This window comes from Loxodonta africana, chromosome 2 (assembly GCF_030014295.1).
Source record: "Loxodonta africana isolate mLoxAfr1 chromosome 2, mLoxAfr1.hap2, whole genome shotgun sequence".
NCBI lineage: Eukaryota > Metazoa > Chordata > Mammalia > Proboscidea > Elephantidae > Loxodonta > Loxodonta africana.
Genome location: NC_087343.1, coordinates 71,980,089 through 71,992,787, shown reverse-complemented (window position 1 = coordinate 71,992,787; position 12,699 = coordinate 71,980,089). Strand labels below are relative to the sequence as shown.

The window sequence follows — 12,699 nt, the reverse complement described above, 5'->3', positions numbered from 1 at the left end:
AAAATGTGAATCTTAGCAGAGTGAGTTCCTCTAAGCAGGAAATAAATACTATATTATGCAAGCAATGATGATCATCATGTCATGATTCTGTCCTCTTGTATCTTGTAACCTAGAAGGCAGTAGATGAGAGTGTGGGAGGAGTCAAATCTAGTCTAACGGTAGAGGTTAATTGTGCAGGCTTCTGGAGTCAGATTGCTTGACTTCAGGTTCCAGCCCTGCCACTCACCAGGGTAATTCACTTCACCTTTCTTTCAGAGTGTTGGTTTCCTAATCTATAAAATGAGGCAACATCACATAGTTCAAAGGGTTTGGAGGTTAAATAAGACAATCCAAAGTATTTAGTGTGGTGCTTGGCTAATGCTAAATGGTAGCCACTAACATTGCCTTTCTTTCTCAGTTCAGTTCAGCAAATATTTATTGACATTCCCTGTGAGCTGGGTCCTAGAAATAAAATCAAGACAAAAACCCAGGGAACCTGGAATCTAGTAAAGAAGATACACATGTCACAACAGATAATTCCAAAATAATGTGGTAAATCCATGGGGGAGACGCACAGGGAAGCAAATAAGATGGGCTCACTGGCCAGCGGAGGCCCTCACCACAGCTTCCTCCTGATGCCCGAGTCCAGCATTGAAGGGTGACTTGGAATTAGCCAGGGTGAGATGGGAAAAGCAAGTTCAAGGAACTGGGCTTTAGCCCAAATAATATGGGAGCTATTTAAAGGTTTAAAGCAAGAGTAGTAATATTGTATGACTTGCATTTGAAAAACATCTCTTGTGAAGAAAGGATGGGAAGAGGAAAAGAGCAGAGGAAGGAAGAGATCAATTAGGAGGTTGTTGAAGTAATCTGAGAGAGAAAATATGACAGATTAAACTAAGGCTGTCGGTGGCAGAATAGTGAGGGGGGGATGGATTGCACAGATAAATATTCCATTAAATCGGTGGGACTTGGTGATTATTTAATGTGATGGGAGACCGAAGAGTTTAGGTAGAAGTCTAGGATCTGGGTTGGATGGAACATGGGGAATAGAGGGTGCCTTGAGAGAAAAGGAAACCCTGGTGGTATAGTTAAGAGCTATGGCTGCTAACCAAAAGGTCAGCAGTTCGAATCCACCAGGTGCTCCTGGGAAATCCTACTGGGCAGTTCCACTCTGTCTTACAGGGTCGGAATAGACTCGACGGCAATGGTTTTTTTTTTTTTTTTGATTTTGAATTTGAGATGTCTGAGGAGGAGCCAAGGAGACATGCCCTTGAGTGAATGGAATGTCCACGGAGAAATGCCCAGAGACCAAGAAAGAACTCTGGGAAGCACCAGAGGAGGAAGAAGAGAAACCATCAAAAGAGACAGAAAAGAATAGGTAAAAGAAGGTTGAAGAGAACTAGAAGAGAGGAGTGTGGTGTCAAGGAAGATCGACATTCCTCTCTATTCAAGGAGAAGATGGTCTACTCACTGCATGTGATGCCCTGAAAAGCGGGCTTTGGATTCAGCTTTGTGTATTATTGGTGACCTTTGCCAGAGCAATGCCAGTGGTGTGGTGGGCTGAAGTCAGATGACAGCAGAGTAAGGAGCGATGTGAAGAGCTGAAAATACCAAGTGTGGACTCTTCTTTTGGGAAGTCGGCTGAGCAGGGAAAGAGGGGAATGGCAAGGTCAAGAAAAAGATTTTCTTAAAGGAAAGAGATGGGGGTGGGGGAAGGGAAGGGGAAACAATGATAATTGATGGAACGAGATCTTGGGAGAATCAGAGGAGGTAGTATCACTCAGAAAGAACACCTCTTTTCCTGTGACCATATGGCGAACATAGTGTGGAATTGGTAAGTTCTGTGGGCAAGGAAGAAGGTTGATTTAAAAAAAAAAAAAACTTAACAGAGGACTTAATCTTGAAGAATGGACTATGTTTGTGTAAGTAAAAAAAATTAGCAAACCAGTCCATGCAGCAAAAGGCAATTTGCAAAAATCCACACTTCCCATAATAGTAACATTTAGGAGGTGAGGGATGTGTATATGCATATGGGAGGGAAAAAAAAACTTATTAGTCATTATCTTTTCATGCTAAATTTTTATTTCAATGTTATGCAACTGCATAAGTATAAATATTTATTCAATATACAACAATTATGAGATCCATAGGGAGTTTCTTAGAGAAAATAAGACTGCAAACACTTTATTGCACAGATCCTAACAAACTTTTAAGCTGGTAAATCTACAGCTGGGAGTACTACCAAGGAGCACATCTTACAATCACACAGAGACTGACCAAATAGAACACAGTTAGGAGAATTTCTACCAGCTGACTGGAGAGGTTTACAACAACAAACAGGTATTACATGAATGCAACCTTAAGTACTCTTTACTCATCCAAAATGCAAAAAAACATATTTGGCAAAATGATAATACCCTATACAAAATATACATAAAAATATCATTTGTAAACAAGGAGCTAGTTGTGCTTTAAAGGAAACTGGACAGTTAAAAAGCAAAGGCTGTAAACCATAAACTGTCTTCCCGATAGACCTGTCCTGATATCTGAGTGCAGAAGGACTGGGTTACGACAACCGCCAAACACAGATATGCATTATAAATGTTGAGACCACTTTTGAAACCCATCTAGGTTCTTGTAAAATACTTGTTTCTTCTACAGTTTCAAAAAGTAGTGACGGGAAATGGCTAAAACCACTTGGGAAAATATATTTAGGTGCAAGGAGGGAACTTTTTTCTTGCCATTGCCAACTCCTTTTACAATGAAGGACAACCGAAAGAGTTGCTTTCATTATGTCAGTGTTGCTAGTTGATTTACAATCCACAGGGCCGTAAGATGATGCTCAGATGAACAATTGTATAGCCTGAGGTGCCGGATTAGTTATTTATTGGGATTTTTTTTTTTTTCTCTCTTACACAACAACAGATAAAGCAACGAATTCTGCCATAGGTCCCAAGCATCTTATAAATACTTATCTGTGTGTATTTTCTCCCAGTGCCTTAGTATTTATGTCAGCAAGTGCCATCTTATAAAACAAAACAAGCCACTGGAAAAACTGCAACAAAAAACAAACAAACAAAAACCCCTCAGCGCTAAAATGATTTGATAAATTCTACATATTTCACGGTATAGAAAATTTAAATAAGGCTTAGCAAAAGTAAAAAGGACAGTCACATTCAAGCACCAAATAGCTCCAACAAGTCAGTGTGTTACAAAAATGCTGCTCTTTATTAACAAACACAGTATTATTTTGCATACAAATAATAAAGATCATGTTATGAAACGTATGGAGCTACTCGATGCATCAGATATGAATGTGAACCCCAGGAACTTGCTAAAAACAGCAAGCTTCATCTACAACATAAGGCCCCAGCTATGTATTAAAATGTATCTGATGTCCTGATTATTTCTTTATACAGTATGCTATGATGCCAAAAATCCACCCCCCTTCTTTTCCTCCAAAAAGCAAATTTAAAACCTCTTCCAATGCCTGATGGTTATTACTCGACCCTAAGTACGAGCCGATTTGTGTGCAGTCAGTAATTTTCCTTCATATTCAAGAGCAGGGCTGGTGCAGGACAACTACAAAACGTGTGCTTCTTGGACTAGTGACTCACAGCATAAAGGCCTGAGTGTAAGAGTGCGAAAAGAAGGGAAAGAAAAAGAACAGAAATGAAGTTGACGTGTGTTTACAGTTCCCGCTCCACCTAGGGTGGAGGCTCAACACACACAACCACAGACAAGGACAACTGGCCTTTCAGACAGTTGGACCCAAGATCAAATGGCCATTAGGATGACTGTGACATGCAAATGGCTAACTCCATTTGTTCTGGCCATTCCTAACGGAGGAAGACTCCAAACGCAGTGATTAAGAGTAATTCTTGCTTTCGATCTGGAAATACAGGTAGCCAGATAACAGTACTATCAAAATCTCTGGTTAAAAATACACATAAAAACTCACAATCTACTGTATTTAGGGCTTTCTTTCATCTTTAACTCTACTTAGAATGTTTTAACTTATAAAAATGTCACCTCGAAATAATCTATTAAACCACAGACCAAAACGTGTGTGTGGATGTGCATATATATGAAGGTAGGTGCATGTATATTTATACACACACCCAGTTTTAACCATTTTGCTTCATTACTACATTATGATAGCTACGCAAAAATCTTATTAAAAAAAAAACCCCAACAAAGCTGTAGTAAACAACGCAATCAGCAGCAAGGTATAGACTCTACATTCAAAACCAAACACATTGCTAGATATTTACAGAGAAAATCTTTTTTCCTCAACAACCTCAACTGTAAAGGTATTTTTGTCTTTTTGTACAAACACTATATGGTAACAGTTTTACCGGTTAAAATTGGGAAGGCATTTGGAAGAGGGTCCCCTCTTTCTGTCTTTCCCTCTCCCCTTCCTTACTGAGGCTCCCCGCTCTGCCTGGCAGAAACCCCCACACAGTGCTGGTTAAGAAAGGTAGTCAAGACACAGTTACACATTCAGGCTGGGTCTGCACAGTCCTGCCCCCGGGTCCAGCCCCATTATGAGGCCTTTTTGTGAGGACTGCTCCGCAAACTCTCTTTCCCCCGTCTCTGCCGCACCACAAAGTCCTTCTCAGAAGAAAGGGTGAGGGGGCGGTCAGTGTTTGGAGCTGGGGCTGGCTTGGCCACTTCTCTGCCCACATTCTGTTTCTTGGTTGTAGGAGGCTGGGCTGGGGCAGGCTCTTTCCCTTTGGTTTCACCTACAGTGGCAGTCACTGAGAGGGCCCTGTCCCGGTGGCCAGTGCCCCCACCCAGGTTGGCATCGGGGTGGCTTAACTCTACAGTGATGGTGGAGCTCCGAAAGGATGGCAAAGAGTCACTCTTTGTCATCTGGGTTCTGCCATTCCCCCCTGACAGGGACTTCTTATGGTCACTGTTGCTGGGGACTGTGGGCTCAGCCATGCCCCCATTAGCCTTGGCAGAAGAGGTGTCGCTGCTAGTCGTAGAGGCCTCCTGGCCTCCTGGTCTGGCTTCTGGAAAGCTGGAGGAGTAGCTCAGAGACTTCTCTGGGAGGGCAGCAGATCGGAAAGAACTCTGCCCAGTGGCCGAGGGCGACCGTTTCATGCCGCCAGGCTTGCTTGCCTCTGTCAGGGACTTCTGGGGACCCAGTCCTTTCCCCTTGGCCTCTGGGAAACCCTTCCCTACCACCGCGTCTGGCCTCTCTGCACCTTTCAGCCTGGCCTCACTGTGTGTAAGGGAAAGGCTGGCCTCTAGCTTCCCACTCTCTGATGGAACATAAAGTGCTTCTGTGCATTTTTTACCTTCAGACTTCTTGTCTGTGGTGATGGCCTGCTGACCTGGACTCTTGTCTGTCTGTCTGCACAGAGCAGGGCAATCTTTCACAGTGGATGGTTTGGGATGCTTTGGAGACAGGGTTTGCTTTTCACTGACAGTGGGAAGTTTCTGGTCAACCGACTCACCAAAGCCTGGGTATCCTTGCCTTGGCAAATGCATGGGCTTCTCCAACACCTCTGGGGAACGAACACCACTGGTGGGTTTTGGCTTAGGGTCTAGAGGGCCCCCTTCCATCTGCAATGGGAGGGAGGGCCCACTCTCTCCCTGGCCGATCACATCGCTGGCTTTGTTCTGGGAGCCTGGGATGGCAGGGAACATATCCAACATCCCCTTACCGCTGTTCTTTCCCTCTCTGCTGGAGCTGCTGAGGGGCTGCTGGACAGGCTCTTTGCCCTTTGTAGCTCCCATGCTTGCTTTTTGGGAGGGGAGGGGCCTCTCTGGGTGTTTAGGCTTTGGTGGGCATGGGTCAGGGCCAGGCCTGGGCTTGTGGCTGCTGCTTTCACTGTACACAGCAACAGGCTTGGAAGGGTCCTGGGGGCCCGGGCTGAGTTCTGCAACACTGGGCTTGATTCCTGACTCTTTGCCTGAGGAATGGCTTGGTGGACTGCATGGTTGCCGAGTGGCCAAGCCAGGGAGTTCTTTGGTGGTCACTGGGGTTTGAGGGTTACCGCTGAGGTGTTTCTGTAGAGGCTGATCTTTCCTTTCAGATTCCTTGGGACTGTCTTTCTGCAAAGATGGGAAACCAGAGAGCTTCTCAGTCTTCCCACTCTCAATTCCTGGTGGCTGCAGAGGCCGCCTGGGTAGAGGGGCTTCAGGCTTGGGTTCCATGACACTTCTGACCTTGTTCAGCTCTTTTTCACAGGGAATCCCAGTGGAGTGCAAAGAGGAGTCCTCTCTGGACAGTGGCCTTGTCTCACCTCGACCTTCCTTGTGGTTTGTTTTCCCACAAGGCCCCCAAGCCTTCTCCATGGTCTGGGCTTGTATGTAGAAATCTAGGTGGGTCTTCCCTGCCGATGGGAGATTTTTGGAGTTGTCACTAGTTTTAGCAGTTTCTGGAGGGTAGAGCTCTGTGGAAGGGTCTCGGCGGCCATCAGCCCTCACAGCAGACCGCTCACTTCTGGCTGTGGAAGGGCCCCTTTCAGATGATTCTCTCAGGCCGGGCTTCTCCCTGGAGGGCGTCCCTTTGGAGAGCAGGAGGCCAGGGGGCATGGCTGGGTCTGGGCTCCCAGTGGCACCGTGGAGGTTCTGTCCCGGGAAGGGGAGATTGGCATGAGGGGTGTGGTCTTGGTGTCTGGTGGCATTGCCCTCTCTCTGCTGAGGATCATTTTCCATGACTGTCACCAGGCCCCTGGAGGTGGGATGGGAGACTTTCCTGTCCCACTTTAGCTCTGGGTCAGGCTGAGAAGCTGCTGGGGAGCTCTGGAGGCCACGGGCAGGTGGCTGGAACCGAGTCTCCATCAGGTAGGACTTATGCAACTTCAAGCTGGCAGACGAAGGCTCCCTCTGACTGGCAGTCTCGGCCTTTGCAGGGCTGCCAGGCAGAGCCATTGGTGTGGACAGCCCCATGTCACTGCCCTGACTGGGGCTCTGTTCAGGATCTGGGGAAGGCAGTTCTGTCTTGGAGGCCTGAGGTCCGGACAGGAGAGCAATGTCCAAAGTGCCCTCAATTGGCTTCAGGCAGGAAACAGACCGACCTTCCAGCTTATACTCAGAGGGGCTTTTCCTGACAGGGGACTCAGAAGCAACCAAGCCTGGCTTTTCGGCCACACTGTCTACCCGGCCAGTTAAGGCCTTGAGAGGAACAAAGGTGACAGCGCTGATCTGAGCTGTATGGGCACTGCTGATAAACGCCCGGCCCTCAGCAGCTGGTGGGGCCTCTTGCGGCCCAGCCACAGGCCGGACTGAGTTCCCTGGCAGGCAGTCATGGGTGCTCGATGCCATCTTGGGCTTCAACACAGGGCAGAGGCTGTCATCTTTGTCTTCAAATGACATTTTCTTTCGGAGGTAATCGATATTGGCAAGCTTGCTGTCTAATTTCTCACAGCGGAGACACTCCTTGGCCTGGGCGGCCTTCTCTGTGTTTTCACCCTTCCCAGGGGCTGACCTGTCAGGGAAGTGGGAGAGACCATCTTGGAGGGTGCCAGGAGGCGAGACACGTTTGAAGTCCCCTGCTCCCTGGCCATGCTCCCCAGGAGCAGAGCTGTAGCCAGATGTTGTGGTGTCTGAGGCCACATTCTCGCTAGCCCGCACGGTGGCCTTCTTGTGAAGAGCATCTTTTAGCAGGCTGCCCGTAGACTGAGCCTCTTGCATGCTGGCTTTGTTTTCAAAGTGATTTGATCTTTCCAATGCCTTGGGGAAGATTTTCCTCTCTCTCTCCTCCAGTCTAAAGGCAGTGAGAGTTTCCAAATCACTACTGGCTCCGTGGGATTTCTGGCGGGACTCCTGCTTCTCAGGGAAGCCCTCTGGTTTCTTCACCACCACCTTGGCCTTCAGCTTCTCTCGGTCCAGGTCGTCCACAGACTCCTGCCTCCCCAGCTTCCTGGAGACGGGCCGTTTCAGGCAGCCTTGCTCCACGGGTCTGGCACGGCTGAGGGACGGAGCATCACACACGTTCTCCTCCAGGCTCTGCAAGGTGGCTTCCCGCTGCGACTGCTCCCGCTGTACCTCCTCCTGGGTCACCTCCAGGCTGTGCTTGCGGGAACACAGGTGCTTCTTGTCACTGCCATAGGAGGGCGAGAGCTTCTCCTCCGACTGCACGCGCTTGAGCAGTGGGGACCGTGGGGGCTCTGCGCTCTTGGGCCTCACAACGTGCCTGACGATGGTGGGAGGGGAGTGCATTTTGCTGGGGAAGGCTTGAGCGATCTTGGAATTGCCAAGTGAGTGTCCCAACAGAGGCGATGGTGACCGCTGCGGGGAGGTGGGCTGGGGAGTTGGAGAGGGTGTCCGGGCCAGGGGGGAAAGTGGGATGCTGCCGGCTGATTTACGCCTTCCGGACCGGTACCTCTGCCCACTGAGTTTGGGGGCCAGGCCATGGAGAGTGCTCGGCCGGATGTGCCCTGATCCTGCTGGAGAGTTGGGGGCACTAGAACTTGGGGAGCTGCTCTGGGAGGAGTTAGTACCTGTGGGAGAAAAATGGAACACTGTGAGTATCCACGGTTATCTTCCCTTTCCTTCCCACCTTTCCAGCTCAGACTGTTTTAGGGAGGGTCAGGAAAGGTTAGCAAATTGTCTCAGCATCTAACTCTAATGCTTTTCAGATAAAGCTCCCCCCACTGAGGTTTAATCCAATTTTTCTTATTTATTGATAATTACTGTGGTGAAAATATGCAAAACAAAATATTCACCAATTCAACTATCTCTACATATGTAATTCAGTGACATTAATTACATTCTTCATGTTGTGTAACCATTATCACTATCCTTTTCCAAATTATTCAACCACCATTAACATAAACTCAATGCCTCCTAAGCAAAGACTCCCCCTTTCTTGTCTTATTTTAGTGGTCAGAATAGCCACTACCTATGACAAAAAAACCTGTGACCTCCCTATAAATCCTGTTCTACATTGTTTACACCTTCAGACTTCTTTCCTTCAGCTAGAATTAGTTCCACATCTTCAGGACCTCAGATCATGCTGTTGACCTCCTCTGTGTCTCTGCTATCGAGCCCAGGAGTCTCACTCACCAGACGGGAAGTCAGGTGTGGAGCGATAGCTTGGCGTGGGAGATCGGGGAGACAAGCTGTGGGTGGGGGAACCCGGGAGGCTCTCTCCCGAAGAGAGGGATCGGTTTAAGCAGGAGAAACTTCGGCTGGTATGGAGTAAAGGAGAAGGCTGCTTGGCTAGTTTTTTGAAAAGAGATCTCCTCCTAGAATGAAAATAAAAGGAAACAGATCAGAAGACAAGCCAGACCAACTCTATCCCAGTTCCATTTGCAGAATTACTCCTGCTTGCCCACAATACCAGTGTACTCAATTTAACAAGTCTCTGTCAGAGGCACTGATATGATGGCAGCCCCAGTAATTTTAAAGAATAGGATATCACTTTTATATTTAAAAGCTATTTTTATGACTTATAAAGGACTATTCTTTAATTGTATAAAATGGAGACTCTATTAATTCCAACCCCTTTAAGAACCGTTGGGGGAAGATACATATATTAAAAATATATTCAATTACTTATTAGGTTTGTGAGGAGGATGTTCTTTGCCTGAAAGCTTCTGAGGACCTGCCCCCTAATACATGGATGCAGTTTAATCACAAGATCATGCAAACTAAATCTCCGGAAGAAAGGCCATTATCTTGGATAGAGAATTCTTCAATGGTGATACACTGGGCAGGTGTTTTATTGACTCAGGGTGTGCGCTGTGCTGATCTCATTGTGGGCTCTTGAACATCCCTAACTGTATACAATGTAGGCTGTATATTTCAATAGAAAACCTAAGAAAGGGGAAACTAAAACTTGTCATATCAGCAGCACAGCAGAAACTCTGCAGCAGCTGTAGAAGCCAAAACGCATTCAGTGCTCAGTGAGCACATCTCGAAGCAAAAAGCCCAGCTGTGAACGGCCTGTAAGTGCCTGCTGCCACACAGGGTTCGCTGACCACCACAGAAGCCTGACACCTCTGCTCAACTGCAACAGAAAGTTTCAACAGTGCTACCCTTGAAACGATTTATTCTATGTGACTTAAAGCACAATCAAAATATAAAACACAACATAAAAGAAGGATCCCAGAATTTGAGTGTATGTGTGTAATTGCAATCAAAGAAATAAATGTACTTGGGCTACAAAGTCAAAGAGTTCTATGAGCTTCTAATGGAAAACAGCAACTCCCCTGCTCAGCTTTTTCCCCACTCCCCAGAGAAACTGCTTTCTACCCTTTTAGCTGTTTCTTCTCCTACTTGATTTGATATTGCTAAAGAATGTGCTAGACAGGTATTTTTAAAATCTTTCAGTTTTAGAAATTATGTTCATTTCCTACTAAAAAAGGGGAGGATGAAATCCTCTTAAACAATCCCCTTCTGCCTTCTGACCAAGTATACCTCCCATTTTCTATTCTTCCCAAGATGTTTAAGCCAAACTTTCTGGGTAGAAAAAATAGCTGGTGTTTTCTTTATTTTACATTATAAAAATTGTTCACAGCTGGGCCATGTAAAGCATAATTATATTCTCTGTCTTATATATTTTCTTTTTCCTGCAGTTAATGTATCATTTCCTTTCCATTTGCCCGTTTTTCTCCATTTCGACCAACAAAAATCCTCTTAATATGGTCAGCTGCATTAGATCCAAGTGGATAATGGAGGGAATGTTTTGTTATTACATGGAGAGCTGTCTTACAAGAAATATTCCTACCAGAAATGCATACACAAATCTTGCTAGTATCTGTCTGTATAGAGCATAAGATACTCATCATTACTGCCCAGACTGCATACACGTGCAAGTTAGTTACATTTTCAGTCAGTAAAATAAAGCCCTTTGACTTCTAGGCTTATTTGGAAGCTTTAAAGGTCTAGTTATTTTAGAATGCCTGGGATTTAAAAAAGCGCAACTGTTTGTTTTTAGATAACGTAAAGCCCAACCCAAGCCTGTTGCAGTCGAGTCAACTCCGACTCATAGCGACCCTATAGGACAGAGTATAACTGCCCCATTCGGTTTCCAAGGAGTGCCTGGTAGATTCGAACTGCAGACCTTTAGGTTAGCAGCCATAGCTCTTAACCACTATGCCACCAGGGTTTCCACAGATAATGTAAAAAATGTAAAGGACATCATTAAATGTAGATTTATATTAAAAACTGCCTAAAGATTGAGTTCCTCAAATCCAGTTCAACTGAAATGAAGTCTAAAGGCTTAAAAATCAGCAAAGGGCTTTTCATGGTACCCACACATGATAAAAAGCAATCTAAATCTTTCTACAGTGTAAATATGTAAATCCTTTTACTATGAAAAATAATGAAACTATGAATATGAGCTTTAATGTATAAATATATATGAACCATACCATAAAATTTCTTACAGAGAAATAGATCTTTCTTATGTGTAGGCATTTAAATTAAGTAAGGTGTAACTTTTCTCCAACATGGGTACACACCAAAATTGCAAAGAATACTATTTAACTAACCTTTCTAGACTTTCTTTCTTCTTAGATTTCTTACTCCGCCTCACCATCCGGCTCTTATAGCTGTTTCTCCTGGCTGGTCCTGTTTTGATTGATGTGTTTTCAAATGGGGTAGTAGTGATTGACACCTTATTTCCACTCTAAAAAAAAAAAAGGGAGAGAGAGGCAGCATTAAAGAGAAATACCCTGATGAAACAAGATCAGAACAGAGATAAGAGATTCAAAGAAAATAAAAATACATATGAGCATATACTTATAAGGCTTCCCATTTCTAAATAACCTTTTAGTATTAAAACTGGGTGGAAGTCGAAACGTGAAGTTTATTTAAGAGGGCAGGCTCTGGAATCCTCAGAGCTGAGTTCAAATCCGAGCTCTGAGACCTCAGCAGATTGTTTATCCTTCTTGTTCCTTGATTTCCTTTACTATCTAACAATATAACCACACCTATCTCATAGAGCTCATGAAGATTAATTAAGATCAAGTTTTTAAAGCCTTTAGCACCAAATATGACACAGGAGAAGGGCTCTATAAATAACAGTTATCTTCGTCCATATGTATTGAGTATAAATGTGCCCAGAGGCTGTCTGCTCTTGGTTGATTTATTTTTCTTTTTTTTCCTGTTTATATTTTCCCTTGGCCTGGAAATCATAGAGTTGCACAATTGAATGGGACTTTTATATTTAATTATTTTAAAGGGTTCCTTTTCTGCCTCCATAAAACCTGTCAGTTTGCAGAGCTGGAACATTTATGCCAGCCAGTACAAAATGGCCTCTCTTTAACTGAGTCCTGAAAGGTGAGATAATTCCCAGTGGGTTTCTGTGTCTTTTCACTCAGTCCCAGCACAGGGGCTCACTGGGCAGGCCCTGGGGATGGGTTTGATAATGGAGTCAGAAGCCAGGTTGAGTGGTGACCAGGGCAGGTAGACAGGCTTGAAACCCCAGTCACCGTGGCATCAGTTACTTTTTCTTGAATTTCTTAATAACCAGGGGACAAACATTGTCCTTTCAAAGTCAGGAATGGCCCTGATTAACTTGAAAATACACAAAGTATGAAAAGAGCCTTTTTTACAGGCCTACACCTAGGAAAAAACCTAGCAACTCAGCTCTAAGTGGTACCAATTCATGGGGAGTTAAATATGGTAGAATTATCAGGGGACCAAAAGAAGAGGAAGTGACTATTTTAATGTTAATGTCTATTTTGTTTCCCCTGATTTAGAAAGTAATACAGGCCCATTATAAGAAGAAAATAGTAAAGTATAAAATAAAAT

At 45.0% G+C, this 12,699-nt stretch overlaps 1 protein-coding gene across 2 annotated transcripts in view; it reads right to left on the bottom strand.

Moving 5' to 3' along the window:
- Window positions 1-1,996: 1,996 nt before the first annotated feature.
- MAST4 (microtubule associated serine/threonine kinase family member 4) overlaps window positions 1,997-12,699 on the bottom strand; it is a 192,278-nt gene continuing 181,575 nt past the window's right edge. The window contains exons 24-26 of one of the 2 annotated variants that reach the window (XM_010588190.3): window positions 11,436-11,572; window positions 9,004-9,185; window positions 1,997-8,438 (exon numbers count right to left, since the gene is read on the bottom strand). In XM_010588190.3, the coding sequence (XP_010586492.2) occupies window positions 4,525-8,438; window positions 9,004-9,185; window positions 11,436-11,572 (4,233 nt within the window). In that variant the 3' untranslated portion in view covers window positions 1,997-4,524. The remainder of the gene's footprint in view (window positions 8,439-9,003; window positions 9,186-11,435; window positions 11,573-12,699) is intronic. The other variant, XM_010588189.3, reaches the window with a different exon arrangement.